Below are 23,514 nucleotides of genomic sequence, written 5' to 3'. Positions count from 1 at the left end.
TTTGGATTCCTTTTATTTCTTTTTTGTCTCTGATTGCTGTGGCTAAAACTTCCAAAACTGTTGAATAATAGTGGTGCGAGTGGGCAACCTTGTCTTGTTCCTGATCTTAGAGGAAATGGTATCAGTTTTTCACCACTGAGAACGATATTGGCTGTGGGTTTGTCATATATGGCCTTCATTATGTTGAGGTACGTTCCTTCTATGCCTACTTTCTGGAGTTTTTTAATCATAAATGGGTGTTGAATTTTGTTGAAAGCTTTTTCTGCATCTACTGAGATCATCATATGGTTTTCCTCCTTCAGTTTGTTAATATGGTGTATCACACTTATTGATTTGTGTATATTGAAGAATCCTTGCATTCCTGGGATAAACCCCACTTGATCATGGTGTATGATCCTTTTAATGTGCTGTTGGATTCTGTTTGCTAGTATTTTGTTGAGGATTTTTGCATCTATATTTATCAGTGATATTGGCCTGTAGTTTTCTTTGTTTGTGATATCTTTGTCTGGTTTTGGTATCAGGGTGATGGTGGTCTCGTAGAATGAGTTTGGAAGTGTTCTTCCCTCTGCTATATTTTGGAAGAGTTTGAGAAGGATAGGTGTTAGCTCTTCTCTAAATATTTGATAGAACTCTCCTGTGAAGCCATCTGGTCCTGGGCTTTTGTTTGTTGGAAGATTTTTAATCACAGTCTCAATTTCAGTGCTGGTGACTTGTCCGTGATATTTTCTATTTATTCCTGGTTCAGTTTCAGAAGGTTGTGCTTTTCTAAGAATTTGTCCATTTCTTCCAGGTTGTCCATTTTATTGGCATATAGCTGCTTGTAGTAATCTCTCATGACCCTTCGTATTTCTGCAGTGTCAGTTGTTACTTCTCCTTTTTCATTTCTAATTCTATTGATTTGAGTCTTCTCCCTTTTTTTCTTGATGAGTCTGGCTAATAGTTTATCAATTTTGTTTATCTTCTCAAAGAACCAGCTTTTAGTTTATCTTTGCTATTGTTTCCTTCATTTCTTTTCATTTATTTCTATTTTCATTTATTTCTGATCTGATCTTTATGGTTTCTTTCCTTCTGCTAACTTTGGGGTATTTGGGTCTTCTTTCTCTAATAGCTTTAGGTGTAAGGTTAGGTTGTTTATGTGAGATGTTTCTTGAGGTAGGATTGTATTGTTCTAAACTTCCCTCTTAGCACTGCTTTTGCTGCATCCCATAGGTTTTGGGCCATCGTGTTTTCATTATCATTTGTTTCTAGGTATTTTGTGATTTCCTCTTTGATTTCTTCAGTGATCTCTTGGATATTTAGTAGCATACTGTTTAGCCTCCATGTGTTGGTATATTTTACAGTTTTTCTTCTGTAATTCATATCTAGTCTCAGAGCGTTGTGGTCGGAAAAGATACTTGATACAATTTCAATTTTCTTAAACTTACCAAGGCTTGATTTGTGACCCAAGATATGATCTATCCTGGAGAATGTTCCATGAGCCCTTGAGAAGAACGTGTATTGTTGTTTTTGGATGGAATGTCCTATAAATATCAATTAAGTCCATCTTGTTTAATGTATCATTTAAAGCTTGTGTTTCCTTACCTTCAATTTGGATGATCTGTCCATTGGTGAAAGTGGGGTGTTAAAGTCCCCTACTATGATTGTGTTACTCTCAATTTCCCCTTTTATGGCTGTTAGCATTTGCATTAAGTTTTGAGGTGCTCCTATGCTGGATGCATAAATATTTACAATTGTTATATCTTCTTCTTGGATTTATCCCTTGATCATTATGTAGTGTCCTTCTTTGTCTCTTGTAGTAGTCTTTATTTTAAAGTCTATTTTGTCTGATATGAGAATTGCTACTCCAGCTTCCTTTTGATTTCCATTTGCATGGAGTATCTTTTTCCATCCCCTCACTTTCAGTCTGTATGTGTCCCTAGGTCTGAAGTGGGTCTCTTGTAGACAGCATATATATGGGTCTTATTTTTGTATCTATTCAGCCAGTCTATGTCTTTCGGTTGGAGCATTTAATCCATTTACATTTAAGGTAGTTATCGATATGTGAGTTCCTATTACCATTTTCTTAATTGTTTTGGGTTTGTTATTGTAGGTCTTTTCCTTCTCGTGTCTCCTGCCTAGAGACGTGCCTTTAGGATTTCTTGTAAAGTTGCTTTGGTGGTGCTGAATTCTCTTAGCTTTTGTTTGTCTGTAAAGGTTTTAATTTCTCTGTCGAATCTGAATGAGTTCCTTGCTGAGTAGTGTATCTTGGTTATAGGTTTTTCTCCTTCATCACTTTAAATACGTCCTGCCGCTCCCTTCTGGCTTGCAGCATTTCTGCTGAAAGATCAGCCGTTAACCTTATGGGGATTCCCTTTTATGTTATTTGTTGTTTTTCCCTTGCTGCTTTTAATATTTTTTCTTTGTATTTAATTTTTGTTAGTTTGATTAATGTGTGTTTTGGTGTGTTTTTCCTTGGATTTATCCTGTTTGGGACTCTCTGCACTTCCTGAAATTGATTGACTATTTCCTTTCCCATATTAGGGAAGTTTTCAACTATAATCTCTTCAAGTATTTTCTCAGTCCCTTTCTTTTTCTCTTCGTCTTCTGGGATCCCTGTAATTTGAATGTTGGTGCATTTAAAGTTGTCCCAGAAGTCTTTGAGGCTGTCCTCAATTATTTTCATTCTTTTTTCTTTATTGTGCTCTGCAGTAGTTATTTCCACTATTTTATCTTCCAGGTCACTTACCCATTCTTCTGCCTCAGTTATTCTGCTATTGATTACTTCTAGAGAATTTTTTATTTCATTTATTGTGTTGTTCATTATTGTTTGTTTGCTCTTTAGTTCTTCTAGGTCCTTGTTAAACATTTCTTGTATTTTCTCCATTCTATTTCCAAGATTTTGGATCATCTTTACTATCATTACTCTGAATTCTTTTACAGGCAGACTGCCTATTTCCTCTTCATTTGTTTGGTCTGGTGGGTTTTTACCTTGTGCCTGCATCTGCTGTGTATTTCTCTGTCTTCTCATTTTGCTTAACTTACTGTGCTTGGGGTCTCCTTTCTGCAGGCTGCAGGTTCATAGTTCCCATTATTTTTGGTGGCTGTCCCCAGTGGCTAAGGTTGGTTCAGTGGGTTGCGTAGGCTTCCTGGTGGAGGGGACTGGTGCCTGTGTTCTGGTGGATGAGGCTGGATCTTGCCTTACTGGTGGGCAGGGCTGCGTCCGGTGGTGTGTTTTGGGGTGTCTGTGAACTTATTATTAGGCAGCCTCTCTGCTAATGGATGGGGTTGTGTTCCTGTCTTGCTAGTTGTTTGGCATAGGGTGTCCAGCACTGTAGCGTGCTGGTCACTGAGTGGAGCTGGGTCTTAGTGTTGAGGTGGAGATCTCTGAGGAGCTTTTGCCATTTGATATTACCTGGTGCCAGGAGGTCTCTGGTGGACTAACGTCCTGAACTCAGCTCTCCTACCTTAGAGATTCAGGCCTGACACCCAGCTGGAGCACCAAGACTCTGTCAGCCACACGGTGAGTGCCAACTGTGTGCCCAGGTCTTTTTGGACACATCTCACTAAGGTTCTTCAGGGGCTCCTCATCTCCTCTGGTTCTGCTTGCAATCTCCAGTATTAGAGATGAGCCCAAATGGTGAACAAGCACACCTCCTTCAGACACCAGTTTAGTGGTGCAGAGCACACTTCATTTCAATTCATTCAGTCTTGTCTGTAGGTACGTTGGTAGAACTGGAGAGATTCTGACCCATACACTTGCTTTTTTATCCAAAGTATTTCACTCGAAGCCAAAGATGTGAAACTGTCACAGCATCCACCTGATGGAGTGTGACACCTCGCTCCCCACCACATAGGGTCAGGGCTGCCTCTCAGCCTCGAGCTCCAGCACTGCCCAGATTATCCCAGGGCACACTGCTACCTTGTTTTCTATCCTGATTTAATGTTTTAGGAGTAAAACCCCCTGAGGGACCCATTCTCTTCTTCACAGTGGGGAGGGATGTGATTGAGGGCTCAATTTGGGCATTCCCTGCCCTCCAGACAAATGCTGACAAAGCCCTTAATATATTTAAGATAATTACATGAAAGGTCATCTGACTGATTCCTTCCCATGGGTGAGATGCCAGAAATCCAGTGGCAGCAAGCCTTGTTTGACAGACTCTGTTAACCTCTCTCCTTCCCCTAAGGCACTAAAGGATTAAGTCTGAAACTCTAAATAAAACTCAGAGACCCTGATGAGCACTGACATAGAAAGACTACATATTTCATTGCCTCTAATGTTGCCTCTAGCTACTTGATTGTGCACATAAAAGATATCTAGCATTGGTGATCTCATGACTTCAGCCCGATGTGGACCAGCTCTCAGGGGCTTGCTCAAGGTCCCCTGACCACATTGCGTCAAATTCCCCCAGAGCAGCCTGCAGTCCAAGGCAGAAGCTCCCTGCTGAGCCATCAGCATCAAGTGCAAGGGTTTATAGGCAGAACTGCACATAGGGACCACATCGGAGCAACATGTACTTTGAAAAGCAGAACCTTTAATGGCTGATGAAAAACATCATTCATGTAGAATTTAAGAGGTAAATGTATCCATGTAAGTGTAAGGCATGTGCTATTTAGAATGTATATATTGTGGAGAAAATAAAAAATGGGAATATTAATGGAATAGAAAGCAAACACAAATTGCCCTCTGAGAGAGAAGTAGGCACGTGTCAGTGTAGTTTGAGTTATCCTTAACCCCATACCTTTTCTCGCACATGATGGAAGTTCTGGAATATTTTAGAACACAGCTGCTTTTAAAAAAAGGTCTACTGACTCTGGTAGGTCACATTACAGACCAGAGACCACAAATTTATTTCCAGTTCATTTTTTTTGTTTTCAAAATCACAAACTTAATTGCAAACACTCCTCCATGACGCCAAAATGGAGCTATATGTCACATTGCTAAGAAAGCTTTAGTTCCCAACATTATGAGGTACGAATTTTGTAGTTTAAGCCAACAAATGGAAATACTGCCCAATTTGAAAAGGGTTGCCTGACAACTCGAGGAAGATGCTTTGGTCAGAATACACATGTAGGCCAGCAGATAATGCTTCAGAAAGACAGGCCAAGGCTGAGCTCTCCTGTTCCCAAGAAACGTCCCCTCTTGATCTCCACTCCCACCCCTTTCTGGGTCTGGGCTGAGACTGGAGCTCAGACATTTCCCAGACTATGCTCTGCTGCTGGACGCAAGACACAGGCAGGCAGAGAACTGGGACAGAGTCAAGTCCCACCACACGTTTTATGAATTACAGTGCCTGGGAGGCATCAGCTTTAAGGGGAGGCAAAGGCAGAGATAAAGAAAATGTGCAGAAAGTACATAAAGATAAATGCCTGTAAAATCACTGTTGTTTTAATGCATTCCATATTGCGGAAATAAAAACGTGAATATTCTTGATGATTTAATGGCAATAGTGTTCAGCTGAGACCTGTTTGTCCAACTAGACAATTATGCTATTTTATGCAAATATTTATAGTAGCTGATCCCGATTTTCAATTACAGTTCTGAAGGGCTGGTTTAGTGCAGAAAAATGCCTTCTAAATGAGCTTTCTCTCATGAAAGCTAATAAAGATGAGGCAGATCTCCTGTGGCCCAGCAGTGATGCCTCTCTGCCAGCTACGTGACTGTTGAGTGCTACTGGACTAGCTTCTTCTTTCTGGCCCACTGTTGGATGGGATCGTTCTCAGTCACTCATCCGTCAGACCTGGGTTCAAATCCTGACTTTGATTCTTATAAACTCCGCAATCTTGAGGAAGTTACTTAATCTGCATAAGTCATAGTTTTCTCATCTATAAAATGATGATAATGAGACTCTCTGTGTTGTGGGTAGAATTAAAATGGTATACAGTACTTGCAGGTCAAGGGCTTAGCAGAGTACCTGTTACACTGTGAGCATAAAATATATATAATCTATTATGAATCATAATTACTATTAGTAATATTACCTAGAGCATCCTCGTTATGGCTCCCTTCTTCTCAGAGAAGTGGACTAGGAGTCAAGAAACCCACACTACAGTTTTGTCTCTTTCTGACCACAGGACCAATCTTCAGAAGGTCATGAAACCCTTCAGGGTCTCAATTTTCTCAGCAATAAGAAAAATATGCTCATAACTTCACTGTGATTTCACACTATCTTTTAAAGAAAAATTTTGGTCCTAAAATATCATTCCAAAATAACCAGGTAGATACATCTAAAATTAACAGTAGTTTTAGGAACCAGTAGGCTGGCAGAATATTTCCACACTTTAACAAAAATCAGATTACCATCAAACTAATACTAAGACTTTTTAAGCGATTTTTTTTTTTCAGGTAGTCAAAGCTTCAGTCTCTTACACACTTTGCTGGCACAAATGCTAGATCATGGATATCACACAAGAAAGTCGACCATTATTTTCTCAAACACTGAAGAAGTACAGAAGCCCTCAAAATATAAGCCAACTGACTTCCGAGTATCCCACAGAAACACAACATCATCCCTACAGGACATATTCCTCATGCATAACTTGTTTTCTCTGTGAAATATGAATGTGCATTCCAAATTTACTGCAACCTGAGATGGGCAACTAAGCAATCCATGTTCACTCACTGTTGACAATTCACAACATGAATGCAAAGTTTACCTCTCAAGTTCTGCAATTTTCTTGTCCTTGTCATTCTTTTCATTCTCCACCTCCTTGAGGATCTCCAGCAACCGGTCAACTTCTGCTTGGGCCTTGCCACACTCATCACGGTAATAAGATGCCTCTTTATCAAGCTGTTTTATTCGGTCTGCAAATTCTGGGTTCATCCTGGAGTCATCTTCAATATTATGAGCCTTCAACATTATATTTTTAAAGAATGTAGTTAAGATAACAATTTAGAACAACAATAGATAGTGCAGTCACCAATGGCCCAGAAATTAACTTTGGAGAAAAAAATAATAACTATCAAGAATTATGGGTATACTGTCAGTTAAAAGGCAAAATAGAAAAATCACAAATTTCAGCCACCTTAGAACTATCTTGATTTTTAAGGGAGTTTCTTTTATTGTGAATATTTTATCTCACTAAATGATGCTGCTTTTTGCTTTTTTTCCCCCACAAGAAATGGGGGCTTGGTGGAGGTAGAGACAGTGATGTATTTATTTCTGGTGTTTTGGCAAACAGAACTAAGACAATTCAACTCCTCACACTTAAGTAAGTGACTCATACCAACAGCTTCTTTTTCCAATACAAAGACACTGAGAAAAAACTATATTAACTTATTTCTCCAGGAACCATCAAGGGTATATGTAAAGCCAGGTAACATATAAGAGACTGGCTGACTGATCATTGAACACTTCATCCCACTGAGATATTTCAGCAGGAGATGTAGAATGAAACAAAGCCTTGAAAAAGCAGAAGGGCTTTCCAGCTAACAGTCATACCCATAAATTCTTGTTCTTTTGATTAAATAAACCTGAACCGGGAGGAGGATGAGCTAATTCATGAGCAAGCACACAGACGAGAATCTGCAAACACATGCATGGGGAGTGGGGGGCAGCTTTACACAGGAGAACAGACACAGGCAACAACACAGCAACAACACTGCAGAATAATTTGCAGCCAAAGTATTTGTGGTTGTGTGTGTGTGACAGTGCGTTATGGCTTTTTTTTTTTTTCCCAAAATAAACTTTTGGCTGAAATATTCCCAGACAGATGGAAATAACACTGCACTGCAATGTTTTGCCTACCCCTTGTTTCCCATTATTCCTAATTGACTTCTTCAAAGAGCAGGCAGGGAAAAAACAAGTAGTTTAACAACAGTGCACATTCAACATAGAAAGTTCAGAGAGGTCATATATGTATGTATCTCCAAAATCCATGTGTGAACTAATAAAATGTTAACAATTGATTAGGACTTAAATTATCCTGCTGTCTTCTACGTAGAGCAGATGTCCATTGTGTTTTTATACACTTAAAAAAAATTTCAGGGAAAAAACAAGGCAAGCAAGCTGCAACTACTGTGGGGTCAAATGAATCATGCATGGTTAGAAAAATTAACACTAATACTACTGTTAGAAGGTTGACAGTCTTTGCAATAATTTAGTAGAAAAAATTCAAAAATTAGTATAAATAAAAATAAATTTCTTATTTATGACAAACTATTTTTAGGATATTTTTTGCGTGTAACATATTATTTAAGCATGAGGATAGATGGGGAATAATTTGCTTTCTTGCTTTCGTTTTTGGTTTTTTTGGGGTTTTTTTGTTGTTGTTTTTTTTTTTGCGGTGCGCGGGCCTCTCATTGTTGTGGCCTCTCCCGTTGCAGAGCACAGGCTCCAGACTCGCAGGCTCAGAGGCCATGGCTCAGGGCCTAGCCGCTCCGCGGCATGTGGGATCTTCCCAGACCAGGGCACGAACCCGTGTCCCCTGCATCGGCAGGCGGACTCTCTTCCCTGCGCCACCAGGGAAGCCCCTTGCTTTCACATTCTTTAATCTAAGATTTCCTTATTCAAGAAATAAACTCAACTATGCAAAAAGAACTTGGAAAAAATATATCAATTCAACACAGTATCAGGCAGCCTGTCATCCACATTTCTCAGAAAATATTTTTTATTTATTTAGTGCGTACACTGAGTTTCATTAGAATAGAATAGAATAGAATAGAATAGAATAGAATAGAATAGAATAGAATAGAATAGAATAGAATAGAATAGAATTAGTGAGCTTTTTCAGTATAATTAAAATAATCTGAAAGAGAATCTTGAGCTAATATTCCTTTAGGAGTTTATTCATCTAATAATTTTATTTTAAATTGAAGTAATGAATATTAATTTGTTAATCTCTCATTAAAAAATGTAGATCAGGCATTCCATTTTAAAACAAAATACTCCATATAACTACTTCTAATTGTGATAATAATAATCAACTCATTACTCTTGTAACAGAAAAGCATTTAAAATATACAGCTCTTTTATTACTATGAGAAAGAAAACAAAAATTTCATGTTAATTCTCTTCTACTTTTATACTATATTACCATTATTTTATGGCAGCTAAAAACCTTACCATGGCAGTTTTCTCAAACTAACCAACCAGTGACATTAAGATCTTAAAAAAAAAGAATTAATGAACTAAGTAATGACCAGCTAGAAACACTAAAAATAAATGAATAAACGTTTTGTAGCTTATTTCCGATGAGTGAAAATTCCTTTTTTGACTCAGATGTGAAGATTCACAAAGAGCTAGCAGTAAGCTGCTATGGTTTATTTTGGTTGTTTTTATTCTTAAGATTATTATTATCACGATTTTTAATAAATGGGTACAGGATTACTAGTTGTAAGACCTAGATTCTAAATATGGCCTTGTGTCTTATGACTATGGGCAAATGAATAAGCCTCTCTAAGGACAGTGAAAACTATAAAATGACAAACATGGGGAAGGTATTATTAATTTGTGCTTTTATTGCGATATTATTTTATAATATGCATCCCATCAGTGGGGCTTGTCATACAGCTAAATTGATATGTTTATTTAATTTACATTGACAAGATACTACATATACCTTAGAGAAGCCTCCCTGCTAGGTTTTCAGAGAAAGCAGTCTGCTGGTGATAGGTATGTAAGCACATTCCTTATTTTATCTACTTGAAGAGAAGAAGATAAACCAAGGCAAGTTTTCAGCACAGGGTAAAATTCAATGGGTTGGCAATCTTTTAAACCTACCAAGTGAGTACGGTTAAGGGACTCGTGGGATGTTTAGAGGTACAGAAAGCCTAGGAAAAAACAATCCTGAATCTAGACCATGTTGACCACTGTGTGTGATGCTACGGTTAGATCATGTTATTAAAATAAAGACCATAGCCAAGTTTACAGCTGGCCTGGTGTGTATTATATAATTTATAGGTGCTAATGATTCTTCCTTTTAAAAGGAATAGACAACCTGAAGAACATCTTTGAGTTACATATATCTATTTATCTCCATATCAATGTCTACTGATTTCTGGGCAAAAGAGTTTATGTCAAATCACCTTCAACAATGGTGCCAGAATTCTTGGAAAGGTTATTAAATAAAGGTGTAGATACATATCATTTTTTAAAAATTTAAGTCAATAGAAAGCTGCAAGAAAGAGTCATATAGAGATGGAAGAGTAATAGCTGCTTTGGGATAATCACTAGGGTCCATGTGAAGACCCAAGGGAAGAGAGAGTTTCACATGACTGTAGGCTGGTGAGTCCCTGATCCAACCTGAGCAGTGGAGGCAAAAGTCTCCCACAGAATTTAACCAGCTCTACTCAGCATGAATCACAACTTTTCAGAGGATTGGCTGAAACTGTTAACTAGTGTAGCGTGAGTGTGTTATACTTTGATCTATAGACATGGGGGAGATACTATACTAAAGAAAAACAGGAGGAAATTGAGCTTACAAAGCCAATGCTTCCTTCAAAATTGTAAGGCCAGAGCCTCCTCTAAAAATAGAGAGAAGGAAGCACTTTCTTTGCATTTAGGCAATACTCTTGCCTTTTCAAATTAAAACATGGGTTCTTTAATCTGGACTGGGAGTCCCTGATAGGGATCAAAAGTAGACAACAGATTTGGGCCTAATGTACTTTAGGCACTGGAAAAACATAAAAATACATTTGAATATATCATTACCTGAACAAATTCCTACCATGGCATTCTGACCTATTCAAGGTTTAGACTGAAAGTATACAATGAGTACTTCCCCTTATGAATCTGTTGGTTTTAAATTAGTACCCCCAAAAGGTCAGGAAACAATTGCCCATTCCATTCATCTAAGACACACCAACTTCATTTACTAGTCAGGAATCTAGCTCTTGAAAAATGCAGATTGGTGTGGATTTTCTTTTAATGACTTCAGAACTTATGTATCATAAATATAGTGAAGCACATTGTCACTTTCAAAGATGTACACCAGTCATTAAAACCAAAGGAATACCGATGAGCATTTTTTTCCTAATGTAGAGATTTAATTTTTCTGATTAAACAGGTCAGTTTAAAAACAAATCCAGGTATCTGGTTCTGCTTCAAAATATTTCTGGTAACTTTTAGAGCAACTTTCAAGCACCTTATAGAAACAAAGAAAATTGAGAAAAGAACATTTCAAAAATGTCTGTATTACATATTAGATCAGTAAATTTTGAGCGTCCCCCAATTATGTTTCTTGCATTTCCATATGTAAGGAAATTTCCCCGCAAATGGGAACAATCAAAACAAAGTTTGGAGCCTCACAGATGTGGGAAAGCTTGCCATTTTGATGTGAACTGGTTCTGAAAGCCTGAATCAAGCACAGAAGAGAAATCTGGTCATGACTTAGGACAAGGAGTACACAACAATACTTAGTGGTTATTTTAATGAAACAATTTAGAACTATTTCAGGAAATAAGGCAAAATTACAGATTAATACTATATCTAAATCAAAGTTAAGAGCAAACGTGATTAAAACCATACCAGGATTGATAGTATCAATATGACAAATCACAAGTTTATTTACACTCCTTGTGTGAAAGTTAGCCATTGATTATTTTCAATAAAATGTTAGCTCATCATTCCAAGTGCCTAGAAAGGAAAGCATTAACTTTGGTCCAGAAACCTGATGTGAAACTAGGCAGGGAATATTCAGTTATAATGTTAAATGACATTCTCTCTTTGAAATGGGCCTTAACAATTTTAATAAAAAATCAGTTCTCTCAAAATAAACAAATGATTAGTCATGACCATAAAGTGCAAGCAGAACACTAACTAATGAATCTGAGGACTTTTCTTTCATGCTGCTTATGGTTTTAGCAATAATTTGTTAAATTTATGCACTGTAAAAATATGATTCTCCATTGCAGCACTTTGGGGGTTTAGTGTCTGTTACCAACACTTTAACGGTCCTTTCATATCTTAACAGCAGAACGGGGTATATAAACTACTCTAAACATTATTTCAATCTACTACAGTAAGTTCCAATCTTCACATAATTCTGAGTCATAAACAAAATATTACTTTTTAAAATAGAGTTTTTAGGGTGATTTTAGAACTATAACATGCTATAAAATTTAAATTTTATTTTAAATCCAATTAATTAATACCAAATATAATAGGTGAGTCTAAAAAAATACGTCTGGAAACTAATAACGATGTACCTTTGAGTCTTATATTACTTAATGCTAAAGGAAATTATTCTTTCACAATTCCAGCTAACTATATCCAGAATATTCACAATTTGCATATTATAACAACCATTCCAAAAAGAAATTTGTCATAGATGAGACAGATAGGATATGTATAATAAACATAAGAAAAATTATTTTGAACATTTAAGTTCCACATATACAAAATAAAAAGAACCAACTGTATGCTTAACACTTCTTAAGACCCTTCACACAAAAATATAATTATTAATGTAATACCTTTTAACTATGGAATTTCCTAAAATTAGCAATGTAGAGAACTGACTAATTATCTGGATGGTCTGATATAAAACATGTGACTTCAAATCTTAAGTGTTATTTTGAATATAACTTGAATTCTTTAGGTACTAAAAGCTAAGATTCAGTGTGAGGTATGTTTGTCTGTATGTATATGTGTGTTTGTACATGCTTCATGTATGCTCTGAATTATTTCTTAAATAGTTGTAATTTTCCATTGTGTCAGGGGAGGTAGCTAGTCTATGAGTGAATCAATTAATTTTCAGACACTGGCTAAAAAAAAATCATAAAAAGAAACCATTGTACCTAGACAAGGAATGTGAAAGTATTTATAATTCAGCCTATCATGTCCCTGGGATTGCAGTCTTATAATGATGATATATAAATCAGAAAGAGTTCACTGAACATGAAAAAAAGTTTTTTTCCCTTTGGACTGGAAAAATGCTTGGTCTTTTTCTTGTAAAACCTTACATAAAATATGAGTCCCACAAAAGGTGAATTTGTAGAAGAGATGGGATTTCAAAAGATAGTGACCAGGCAGGGGGGACTCATATGTGTGGGAACAACAGAGGGGTCTCAAGTGTGTCTTAGCCAGTAGCAACGTTGCTCCCAGTACCTCCAAATCAAACATTTGCCCTGCAGCAATGATGGTATTAAATGAAGCACTAAATTTAGGAGCCAGAAAGTCTAAAAATTTATTAAAAATTTATAAGAGGCTTCTGGATGTGATCTCTGGGCACAATAACCATTAGGGCTACAGCAAAGAAGGTATTGGAGACTAATTAAAAAATGGTATTACTTGTCTAGAATTAAGAACTAAAGGAAGAAAAGAACTCACCTGAAGATAACCTGCACAGTGTTTATAATGACAAGACAAAACTCCTTCAGGAGTAGAGACTGGTAGTTAAGCTGAAGAAAGGTTATTAATATAAGAAGTAATAAGGATATACAGACAACATTTTAGACTTCTAAGACATGGCATTAGAGTATCACTTAGTAAAACAGAGTGACTAATGTAAAAGGTTTTTCAAAGTAGAAGGTTTATTTCTACACTAGAATAAAAATATTCCCAGGAGGACTTCAAAGCTTAATTTTTGTTTATTCTGATTTAGTTTAGACTGATGTACATAGGACAGACTGTAAAATTATCTTATTTAACAAAAACAAGTTATAATTCACCAAATTTTGTAGGGTGGCCATATTCAAAATAAATAAACAAGAATAAATAAATTTCCTAGGCACCAATAACTGGTTAGAAAATAAAAGGAGAAATATAGCATTCACAACAGTAACCTAAAAATTATATACATAGAAATGCTTAGGGCTATCCTTAAAAAGAAACATCACAGGCCTATAATAGGAAAATGTCAAAACTTTACTGTAAAAGATAACTGAAGTAGAAAAAAGTTGTATCAAGTTCACAAAATGGGGAAAAAATATTGGAAAGATAGCAATCATTCTAAAATTATTTTATAGGTTGAATATAATTCAAATTAAAATAAACAACTATGCTTTTTAATTGACAAGGTGATCCTAAAGTTTACTTGGAATGATAGAAAATTAAAGGCTAAGAACATTAAAACAAACCGAGACTTAATAAAAAGCAGAGAGAAGTAGGGTGGAATTTGCTGCACTAGATGTTTAAAAATATTATAAAGCCACAATAAATAAAATTCTGACTCAACAAGCAATGGAAATTGATAAAACTAAACAGAAGCTCAGAAATTAAGATATTCATCCATCTAAGAATTTAGTATAAAACAGTAGCAAGATCAGTGGATACAGAAAGAATTACTTGATAAATGGTGTTGGGATAACTAGTTGATCATTTAGAAAAATATAGTTAGAACCCCACCATTCAACATGAATCAAAGTAATCTAAAGATAGATAAGGTGGTTAAATTGATATAAAAAGTAACATTTAAAAAATTTAATATAGGTGAGTGTCTATGCTTGAAATCAGAGGATGACTGTTAAGCATAAAGGCAATGAGGAAATCCTAAAGGGAAACACAGGTCAAGAATGTAAAAATAGTTCTCTATAGAAAAGAATTAAAGTAAAAAAAACTTTGCCACAAATCTGACAAAGTTTCCATATAAAGCACAGAATAACCCATACAGTCCAATGAACAAGACAGAAAACTCAAAAACAAGTGCTTAAATGACTTAAACAATTTACAGAAGAAAAATACAAACAGCTAATAAATGAATTAAAAACCTCAACCACAGTAGTAATTAATGAGAGGAAAGTTAAAATGAGAAAAAATATTCCACCTGTGCATTTGTCAAAGTTATGTAAAATGACAGTCCTTGGTGTTGGTTTGGATGTGACAGAAAGAATGCCTTTATTCAGTGCTGGAAGAACCATGCCTTAGTAGAACTTCTCTAAAATGCAACGTAGTGGGAACTACTTGGAGCTTTTAAAAGTTACCGGCCCAGGATTTTATTCTATTAAAAAAATAGAAATGTGGGAAAATTAATATGGAAAGATGTTCTTCAGTGTATTATTTATACTGGCAAAAAAAAAATACAGGGAAGAAATGATTAACGTTTGGGGAATGAGAACATAGACTGGAATATCGTACAACAATTAAAAAGGTGTTTTAGAAGAAGTTAATTATATGAGAAAATTCTGATGATATGTCATAAAAATAGGATATAAAACTCAACAAACACTGACACAATTTCGTGAAAAGAAAGAGATATTAGATAAGAAAAAAGAAAAGGAAGAAAGAATAGAGGGAAGGAGAGAAGGAAGGAAAAGGGAGGGAAGGGGGAAAAAGGAAAGAAAGAAGGAAAAGGATAGAAAAGGAGACAGGAGATGAAAGAACACTAACAATCAATCAAAAGATTATCTGGGTGTGGAACAACCTAGATGTTCCTAGTTATCATCTCTGTGCACTAAGGTGTCTTGTTACTTTTATTTTCTCCTATATCCATCTATACTTTGGCAAACTTTCCGCTGAGACCATACCTTATTTCTATAACCAGAAAAACATAGTCATTTTTAAAAACACTCTAAAGTATAGAAAATTCATCATGCTGCATCTCTATCAGTCTAAAAAAGAGTTGAGGGCTTCCCTGGTGGCACAGTGGTTAAGAATCTGCCTGCCAATGCAGGGGACACGGGTTCGAGTCTGGTCTGGGAAGATTCCACATGCCGTGGAGCAACTAAGCCCGTACGCCACAACTACGGAGCCTGCGCTCTAGAGCCCGTGAGCCACAACTACTGAACCCGTGTGCCACAATTACTGAAGCCCGCATGCCTAGAGCCTGTGCTCTGCAACAAGAGAAACCACCACAATGAGAAGCCTGCGCACCTCAATGAAAAGTAGCCCCCACTCACCGCAATTAGAGAAAACCCGCGAGCAGTAAAAAAGACCCAACACAGCCAAAAGTAAATAAATTTTTTTAAACTTCAAAAATAAATAAATAAAAAAGAATTGAACCCTGAGAATATCTGCAGACAGGGGAGTTAAAATAATGAGCTATACACTATGGAAAACAGTATGGAGGTTCCTCAGAAAACTAAAAATAGAGTTGCCATATGATCCAGCAATCCCACTCCTGGGCAAACATCTGGGCAAAACTATAATTCAAAAAGATACATGCACCCCTATGTTCACAGCACCACTATTCACAACAGTCAAGACATGGAAACAACCTAAATGTCCATCAACAGATGAATGGATAAAGAAAATGTGGTACATATATACAATAGAATACTACTAAGCCATAAAAAGAATGAAATAATGTCATTTGCGGCAACATGGATGCAACTAGAGGTTACCACACTAAGTGAAGTAAGTCAGAAAGGGAAATACAAACACCATGTGATAACATTTACATGGGGAATCTAAAATACGTCACAAATGAACTTATTTATGAAACAGAAACAGACTCACAGACATAGAGAATCGACTTGTGCTTGCCAAGGGGCAGAGGGGTAGGGAGGGATGGATTGGGAGTTTGGAATTAGCAGATGCAAAGTATTATATATAAAATGGAAAAACAACAAGGTCCTACTGTATAGCAGAGGGAACTATATTCAATATCTTGTAATAAACCATAAAGGAAAAGAAAATGGCAAAGAATATATACATGTGTAACTGAATCATTTTGCTGTACAGCAGAAATTAACACAACATTGTAAATCAACTATACTTCAATAAAATAAATTTTTAAAAATAATAATAATGAGCTATATTAATTGGCTATATTAATAATTGGCTATATTCCCAGGATGCCAAAACAATGGATTAGCTTAATTAACTCAGGGAGAAAAATCAGTCAACGACTTTTGAATTAGTCACCTAAAGGACTGAAAAGTTTGCTTTTGCATCCTAGAGACCCATCACTGGGTTACAATGAAGGCAAAATCCAATAATACGTGCCATGTCATCAATATTTCTGGAAATGGTCTAAAAGTTAACAGAACTATTTCTTTGGCCCTACCTATCCTAACAGGGATGGTGAACTCCTATTGTGGTCCTGAAAAATCAGAGCTTCTGCAGAAACAAAGCCCTCCCCATTTGCCCTGCACACCTAAAATATGACATACTTAGGTTTCTTTCCTGTCCGTAAGTAGTAAGTGTGAGATAATTTCAGTGGGATTACTTTACACCCTTTAAAATGATCTACAGAAAACACTTATTTTTCTCGGGGTCAATTTTCAAGCTTGAAAATATCCCAATCTTAATTTGTCTTTCTTCACATCTCCACTGTCCTAAGCCTGCTTATTAACCATTCAAATGTTAAGGGAAAGGAAATTTGGATTATTTTTGTTGCTCTGCTAAAAATCACATGTGGGGAAAGAGGTTAATAAAGATGGTCCAACGAGGCTTGAGGAATTCTGTTTGCAAAAGTAAAATTTGCTTTAAAGAATGGAGGGTGGAGGCTGAATCTAATGAAATACACCCAAGCATCTTGTGTATCATGCTGTATGTATCCTGGAGCAGCGACTTAACAAAAAGTTGTTGGCTGAATTGTTTCCTTTATCCCTGCTATTCCTTTTTCCCATGATGGGAACTTATAAATAAGAGATAATTAGAATGCATGATAGCACAGATCACATCTGCCATATAACAAATCCCAGTCACCTTTATATATTATTTCTCCCATTAAGTCACCTAAGTTGGAAAAACAAAAAAGCTCTTCTTCTTTTATAAGTTAAAGAAACAAACTGCTTCATATAAACACATACTTGTCATGAGGATAAAAAAATTAGTGGTGGCATCTGGGCTGTTTTACACATATTTTTACTAGTTACCTGTTTTTTTGTACCATTAAGCTATAATCAGAATTGTTACTATCTGTTATTAGGAGACTATATTTTAGTTTGTTCTCAAATGATATGTTTTTAACTCTTACAAAACCCACAGTAATGTTAGGCATTTACTAGTCTCAAAGGGCATAGCCCTACTTTAAAATATAAACCTATTTTAACTTCTATCCCTTGAATATAACATACATTGAGTTGTTTGCTATTTTACAAATGCTATCCCTTTTGGCATAGATAACTCTATGTTTGAAGGATCTGGGAAAGAATTCTATGAGCCTAGATCTGCAGCTGACCTCTGTTTTTCTATTGCCTTGGGTTGAAGTTAAGACAGAGGTAATATCAGAGCTGGCAATATTTCCCTGAGTTCTTAATTTTTTAATTTCACTTTCAAAAGAAATGGCAGTGGCCTCTGCACAGGTCATTTCTTTTGACAGAACGGAAATGGGAAGAGACGTATAAATATTTTTGAAACATCCCCAATATGGCACACTGTGACCTGATCAATGGATCCTCATGCTTTGATATGTTACAGCGGGAACTTTCAGAAATGACTTACTGGGTTGTACATCTGATTGAACAACTGCTCAGCTTGCTACATTGCAAAGGTGGGGAGGCATTGAAGCACAGACAGGGAAAGAAGGAAAGATCCAGAAACACAGCATTAGCTCAACAAATCTAGTGCATTTGCACAGACAAACTCATGGTTAAAAGGAAGAAATTTCAATTTCTATACATTCCACAGTGAAAGTGAGAGGCTCTAGGGAAATAGAAATGTTGACTTTGGCTCCTAAAAAAGAATAGCTGGAATAAGAAATTGAAGGTTTGTGTTACTTTCCCTTTCTCAAGTTAAATAACCCATGAAATAAAGAAAGCTGTCCACTTTTGATGATACATGAAGTGCTGGCCTCCAGCAATGAATCAGAGGAAGTGCTTTTGACCAAGCCTGCAATTTGTTACCTGAACTTCAAAGATGGTAATAATAAAAGATTAATTAAATCTTATCATTGAATTTATAGCTCTTCTTTTATATTAGCACAAGCCTGTATTTTCTATTCAGTCTAACTTTAGAAAAATATAGATCGGCAAACAGCAGGTTAGCAATGGCAAAATATCAGTAAGCAAGACATTACAGGATTAACAGCAAATGGGAAAAGAAAAAATTGAAGTCAGTAGGAAGATTAAAGAGAACCAAAATACAGTATTATCCATTGTCTACTGCCAGTTTCCACTGGTAGTTCATAATAACAAAAAATATCATTTTTTGTGTCTATCCTACTATGTTCCAAGTCCTTTAGAATCTGTAATGCTCTTTTATTTTGTGTAGATTTAAATGTTTGCAGATTTAAATGTATTAAATATTATTTTAAATAGCATCCTCAAGTTATATTTCTTAAATACTTGCATCATTAATTTGGGGCTCAATGTCAAGGTGTAGAAGGTGAAATATTGTAGGATCTTTTCATTTGCTTTAAGCCAAGACATGTCTTTGAAGAACATGAATTTTTTCTTTCTTCAACTTTGGTAAAGTAAATGATAGTCTTACTGTGGTTTTAAAAAACACCCTCCTCAAAATGATATTAATTGGAAAATTACCAAATAAGACAAATCAAAAACATTTTGAATTGCTGTTGCTTGTCAAATGATTTCTAGTCATTTAAGGTAAATTTACTTCTACATATTGAACACTAAATACTCTTTTGAAAGACAAAATGATCCACATGTCACTAGTTTCTTCTCAACCCCTTGGTGTCTAATTAAGATTAATGAATGCACTAAGTTATAAAGCACACTCAGAGCTAGTACTTGAGAATCATTTGGTTAATATCATTTTATCAGCCTCACTAATAACAGTAAAGATTTCCTTAAAAGTGAATCTTGGATTGTTTGTTTTTAAGAGGTGGGATGGAATGTGTAAGGAATAGCTCCTTTTCTGCCTATAGTAACCATTTTTGACACAAAGTATTTGGAAATGTCTTAAATTGACATAGTATAGTAAAGGGTTCAAAGCAACTATGTGTATGAATGTTTTCCACAAACTTTTCTGTTAAAAACTCACCAATTTCAAGCATTGTTTATAAGACAAAAGTAAATTTAAATCGCCATTTGGTTTCCATTGTCACTAGCAAACAAGGTTTCTGTTCAGCTAAACACATCTACAATGCTGTATAGATTTTATGATAAAAATACCTGGACGCTCACAAATCTTAAGCAAAATTCCATTGGGAACTCATGGTTTATTTATGACATAATAAAACTATTATGTTTTCAGCTTTCATTTAGTAACCCTTTATATTTTATTCACAAGTCACATACCCTTTTATTTAAAAGGAGGCCCAGACACTCCTTAAGCTTTTATAGCTGCTTATTTTTCCATGAGTAAATGATGTGTTTTATGTACATTCACATACTGTTGGCTTATATTTTCAAATATTTCACGTAGATCTCAATTCTTTTTAAGGTGATGGGTACTTGAGGTTTTTACAGAACTATTTATTAGCAGAAATTAAAGACTACTAGAAAAAGTATTTTGAACTTTCCAATTTAGTTGATGTAGAGGGCCAAAAATAACAAAATAACATCTGCAGGTTAGGTATAAAAATATTTAAATTATAATTACCGTATTTAATCTCACTGTACTATGCATTTAGGAGAGAGTATAAGCAAAGATTATTTATATACTTAGAAATAAATTATCTTTTCATAAATTAAACAGGTCCTTTACAGCAAGACAACCATATTTGTTACTTTAATCCTGGTGATGTAGCAGAATGTTAAAATGTCATCAGGAATAATGTAAAATATTTATAGGATTTGATCTATGAATTTCAGAACATGGTGCCTATCTGAGAGTCTAAGGAAACCACATGTTCTAACTGACTTTTGGGGGTTAACCATAACTATGTTGAAAGAAACTAAATTCAATTGCATAGACATTCATTTATTAAACTAGTTAAGTCATATACATGGAAACTACAAGCATCAACACATGAACTGCTTTCTTTTAAGTTTTAGAGGATTTCAAATTCCATAGATGACTTACACTAAAAGGGAGGGTGTCAAGTATGTATCTGCAGAAATAATATATGGGACGCCCTCAACTCCATAATGGCTCCTCAGAGTTGATGAAGGGCATCTTTGCCCTTTGCCCAGGTCTATTTGGGGCCCTCCTTCAGGACTCAGCACATTGCAAGTGAGGTAAGATAACTCAAAGACCACCACAAGAAGCCAAAGAAGTTCTCTCACAGAGTTATCTGAGAGTCTGCCTTATGATCACAAAACTGTTCATTAAATAAAAAGTACCTTTCTTAGGTTCATTTCCTGATATGCATATACATGTATAACATATTGCAGAAAACATTCATATATGTGTCAAGAATATGTATCATACACCCAATGCATAAATAGCCAAGTCAATCTCCATGTAAACACCCTCAAATAGGCACTTTAAATTCTTCTATTTATTGCTCAAGATTTCTGCTTAACTAGATGTTGCTTGAAAAAAGTGAGATGTTGAATGGATTAGGAAATAGACTTTGTAATATAGAGATTTTCTGGATGTTTTTTTGTAAAGAGATTTGACCTGTATATTTATCTTTTTCTGTATTAGTAAGGAGACTTTATTAGTGTGAAATCTCATGACAATTCCCTAAAATTCTGTGGTAAAGTGAACACAGTATAATACATTTCAGTTATATATTGCATCATACGTACAAAATAGTATATTAAAATTTAAAATATCCAGAATTTCTCCATAGATATGATGCTTTCACATCCCTATCATCCATAACATATATTTTCATAACTCTAGCAAATAAATCCCCATTCCAATATGCTATGAATTATACAGTCAAATTTTATTATATGCTTCGTTTGATTGTTTAGATTCTTATCATCTCTTTTGAATAAGTTTATAAGTTGTCAAAGGGAAACAAAATGCTTAAACTCATAATGTTATGAGTTTTACATGAACAATGAATGCAGACGTACCAAACAACACAGGGAAAAAGTCAAAGGAACAATGCATGACTGGAAATGTACTCCACAAAAATGTCCAGTTCAGAGAAAACATGTTAATGCTGCAATGCAAAGATCCTGCTTTCTTTTCTGAAGCCTTCTACATACAAACTTGCTTAGACATTCAGGCCATTTCCGGTCAAGTATAAATAGTCAATCCATACATCTTGCAATGACTTGACTATTTTGGTGAACTTCTAGAAATTTAACATTGTCGGGTAAAGTTTTGCAAAGTTCCAATTAAAAAATTGACCTACTTCTGAAAGTAGTAAAAGTTTACCAATGTATAATGGGACCCCTGGATTCTTTGGTTTATTGCAAACACTTCCATTTATCTTTTTTTGATAGTTGAGTTTTGCCCAGAGAGTAATGGCTGGTTTTTGGTTTTTATAATATTTTTGACTTCTACTACAATTTTCATCTATTTGTCAAGGTTTTGTTTTGTTTTGTGTTTCCCCAGACAGGAAACCTAAGATAACTTTTCAGGTTCACAGACAGACTTGATGCAGACTTCTTAGGAATAAAGATTGCTTAATTAATCCTTTTATCACCAGATGACAAAAGATAAGGGGTTTCTATTTTTTGAAAAATGTCTCTTCCTTTCCTATTTTATAAATTCAGAAAATGAGCATGTTTTTTCTTAGACTTCACTTACCTTTTTTAACTGTGCTTCCAATTTGCTACATTCTTCTTTCTTTTGTTCAATGGCTATTTCTAGAGATTTTAATTTGGAGTCCCTTTTCAGCCCCGCTGAGGCTAATGAAGATGCATGTTCCTTGAGGTCAATTAAACTAGACTGAAAGGAAAAGAACACTAGTAAGTAGAACACTATAATTTCTACTAGTAATGTCTTCAATTTGAATACATTGATTCTATACATAGTAATAAAGTGTGCATTAGACAGAGAGGGTAAATATAGTCTTACTAAGGTAACAATAGTCGGCCCTGGCCAGGAAATTTAAGTTGGCCAGTTTACAGAACCACGCAGGATCTAATTGCAGCAAAATCAAATGGGACCAAATGGTGCGGTCAGTAAATGCATGTTTCATGTCTCAAAGTTATGCTAATGATCTAAGTCTCAAGGTGGTCTTTACATGTCATGGCAAAACAGACACCCTGAACCTTCCATTTATGTTTATTGCTGTCAGGTGGCACAGATTCTAAGAAAAATATGAAAGAAAATACCAACTTTCTTTTCTCTCCCAAAAGGGCAAATCAAGTATGAAAGAAGAATCCTATTGTTTTTATCAAATTCCATTTCTCTAATGAAAAATGACCAATGGTTTCTCAAACATCTTCTACAGAATCAAAGATAAAATTACTTAAAAATTCAGAGTAGACTTTATGGCCTAGTGCTTTGTAAATTCAGATTCAGCAATATAATGAATCTCCCCAACTCCAACATGGGGTTACCCAAGTTGTTCCATTCATTAATCACACCGAGAAACCAAGAGCTTCCCTGTATAGTATGAATCCCAAAAGGTAAAGAAATAAATACTAGCATATACCACAGAACACAACGTTGCTAGCTAGGAGAGCAATGTCCACCAGCAAACACAAAATGGTTAGCAACGTCTAACTATGTGACTAAATTGTTCAGGTTCCACCCCAAATCAGACAGGGTACATTTCCTTTATATCCCTTTGCAGTGCCTAGGAAAACACTAAGCACACAGCACTTTCTCAGTAAATAATGTGGTCTCATACTTTACTGCTTCATGGGCACTGGAACAACCTTATTGATGAAGATACCACCACAATCACCCAGCAAACTACCCAGTTCCTAACAACCCTCTGAGGGACAGGTTAGCC

The 23,514-nt window shown here is 35.6% G+C and overlaps 1 protein-coding gene across 10 annotated transcripts in view; it reads right to left on the bottom strand.

The window, feature by feature from the left end:
• ERC2 (ELKS/RAB6-interacting/CAST family member 2) overlaps window positions 1–23,514 on the bottom strand; it is a 969,444-nt gene that overhangs the window by 499,155 nt on the left and 446,775 nt on the right. For 8 of the 10 annotated variants that reach the window (XM_067043890.1, XM_067043897.1, XM_067043898.1 and 5 more), the window contains 3 exons: window positions 22,359–22,499; window positions 18,246–18,281; window positions 6,634–6,827 (listed from right to left, as the gene is read on the bottom strand). In XM_067043890.1, coding sequence (XP_066899991.1) covers window positions 6,634–6,827; window positions 18,246–18,281; window positions 22,359–22,499 — 371 coding nt within the window. The remainder of the gene's footprint in view (window positions 1–6,633; window positions 6,828–18,245; window positions 18,282–22,358; window positions 22,500–23,514) is intronic. The other 2 variants (XM_067043893.1, XM_067043892.1) reach the window with 1 other exon arrangement.

Source organism: Kogia breviceps, chromosome 10 (genome assembly GCF_026419965.1).
Source record: "Kogia breviceps isolate mKogBre1 chromosome 10, mKogBre1 haplotype 1, whole genome shotgun sequence".
Taxonomy (NCBI): Eukaryota; Metazoa; Chordata; class Mammalia; order Artiodactyla; family Physeteridae; genus Kogia; species Kogia breviceps.
This window is presented reverse-complemented; position numbering and strand designations above follow the sequence as displayed.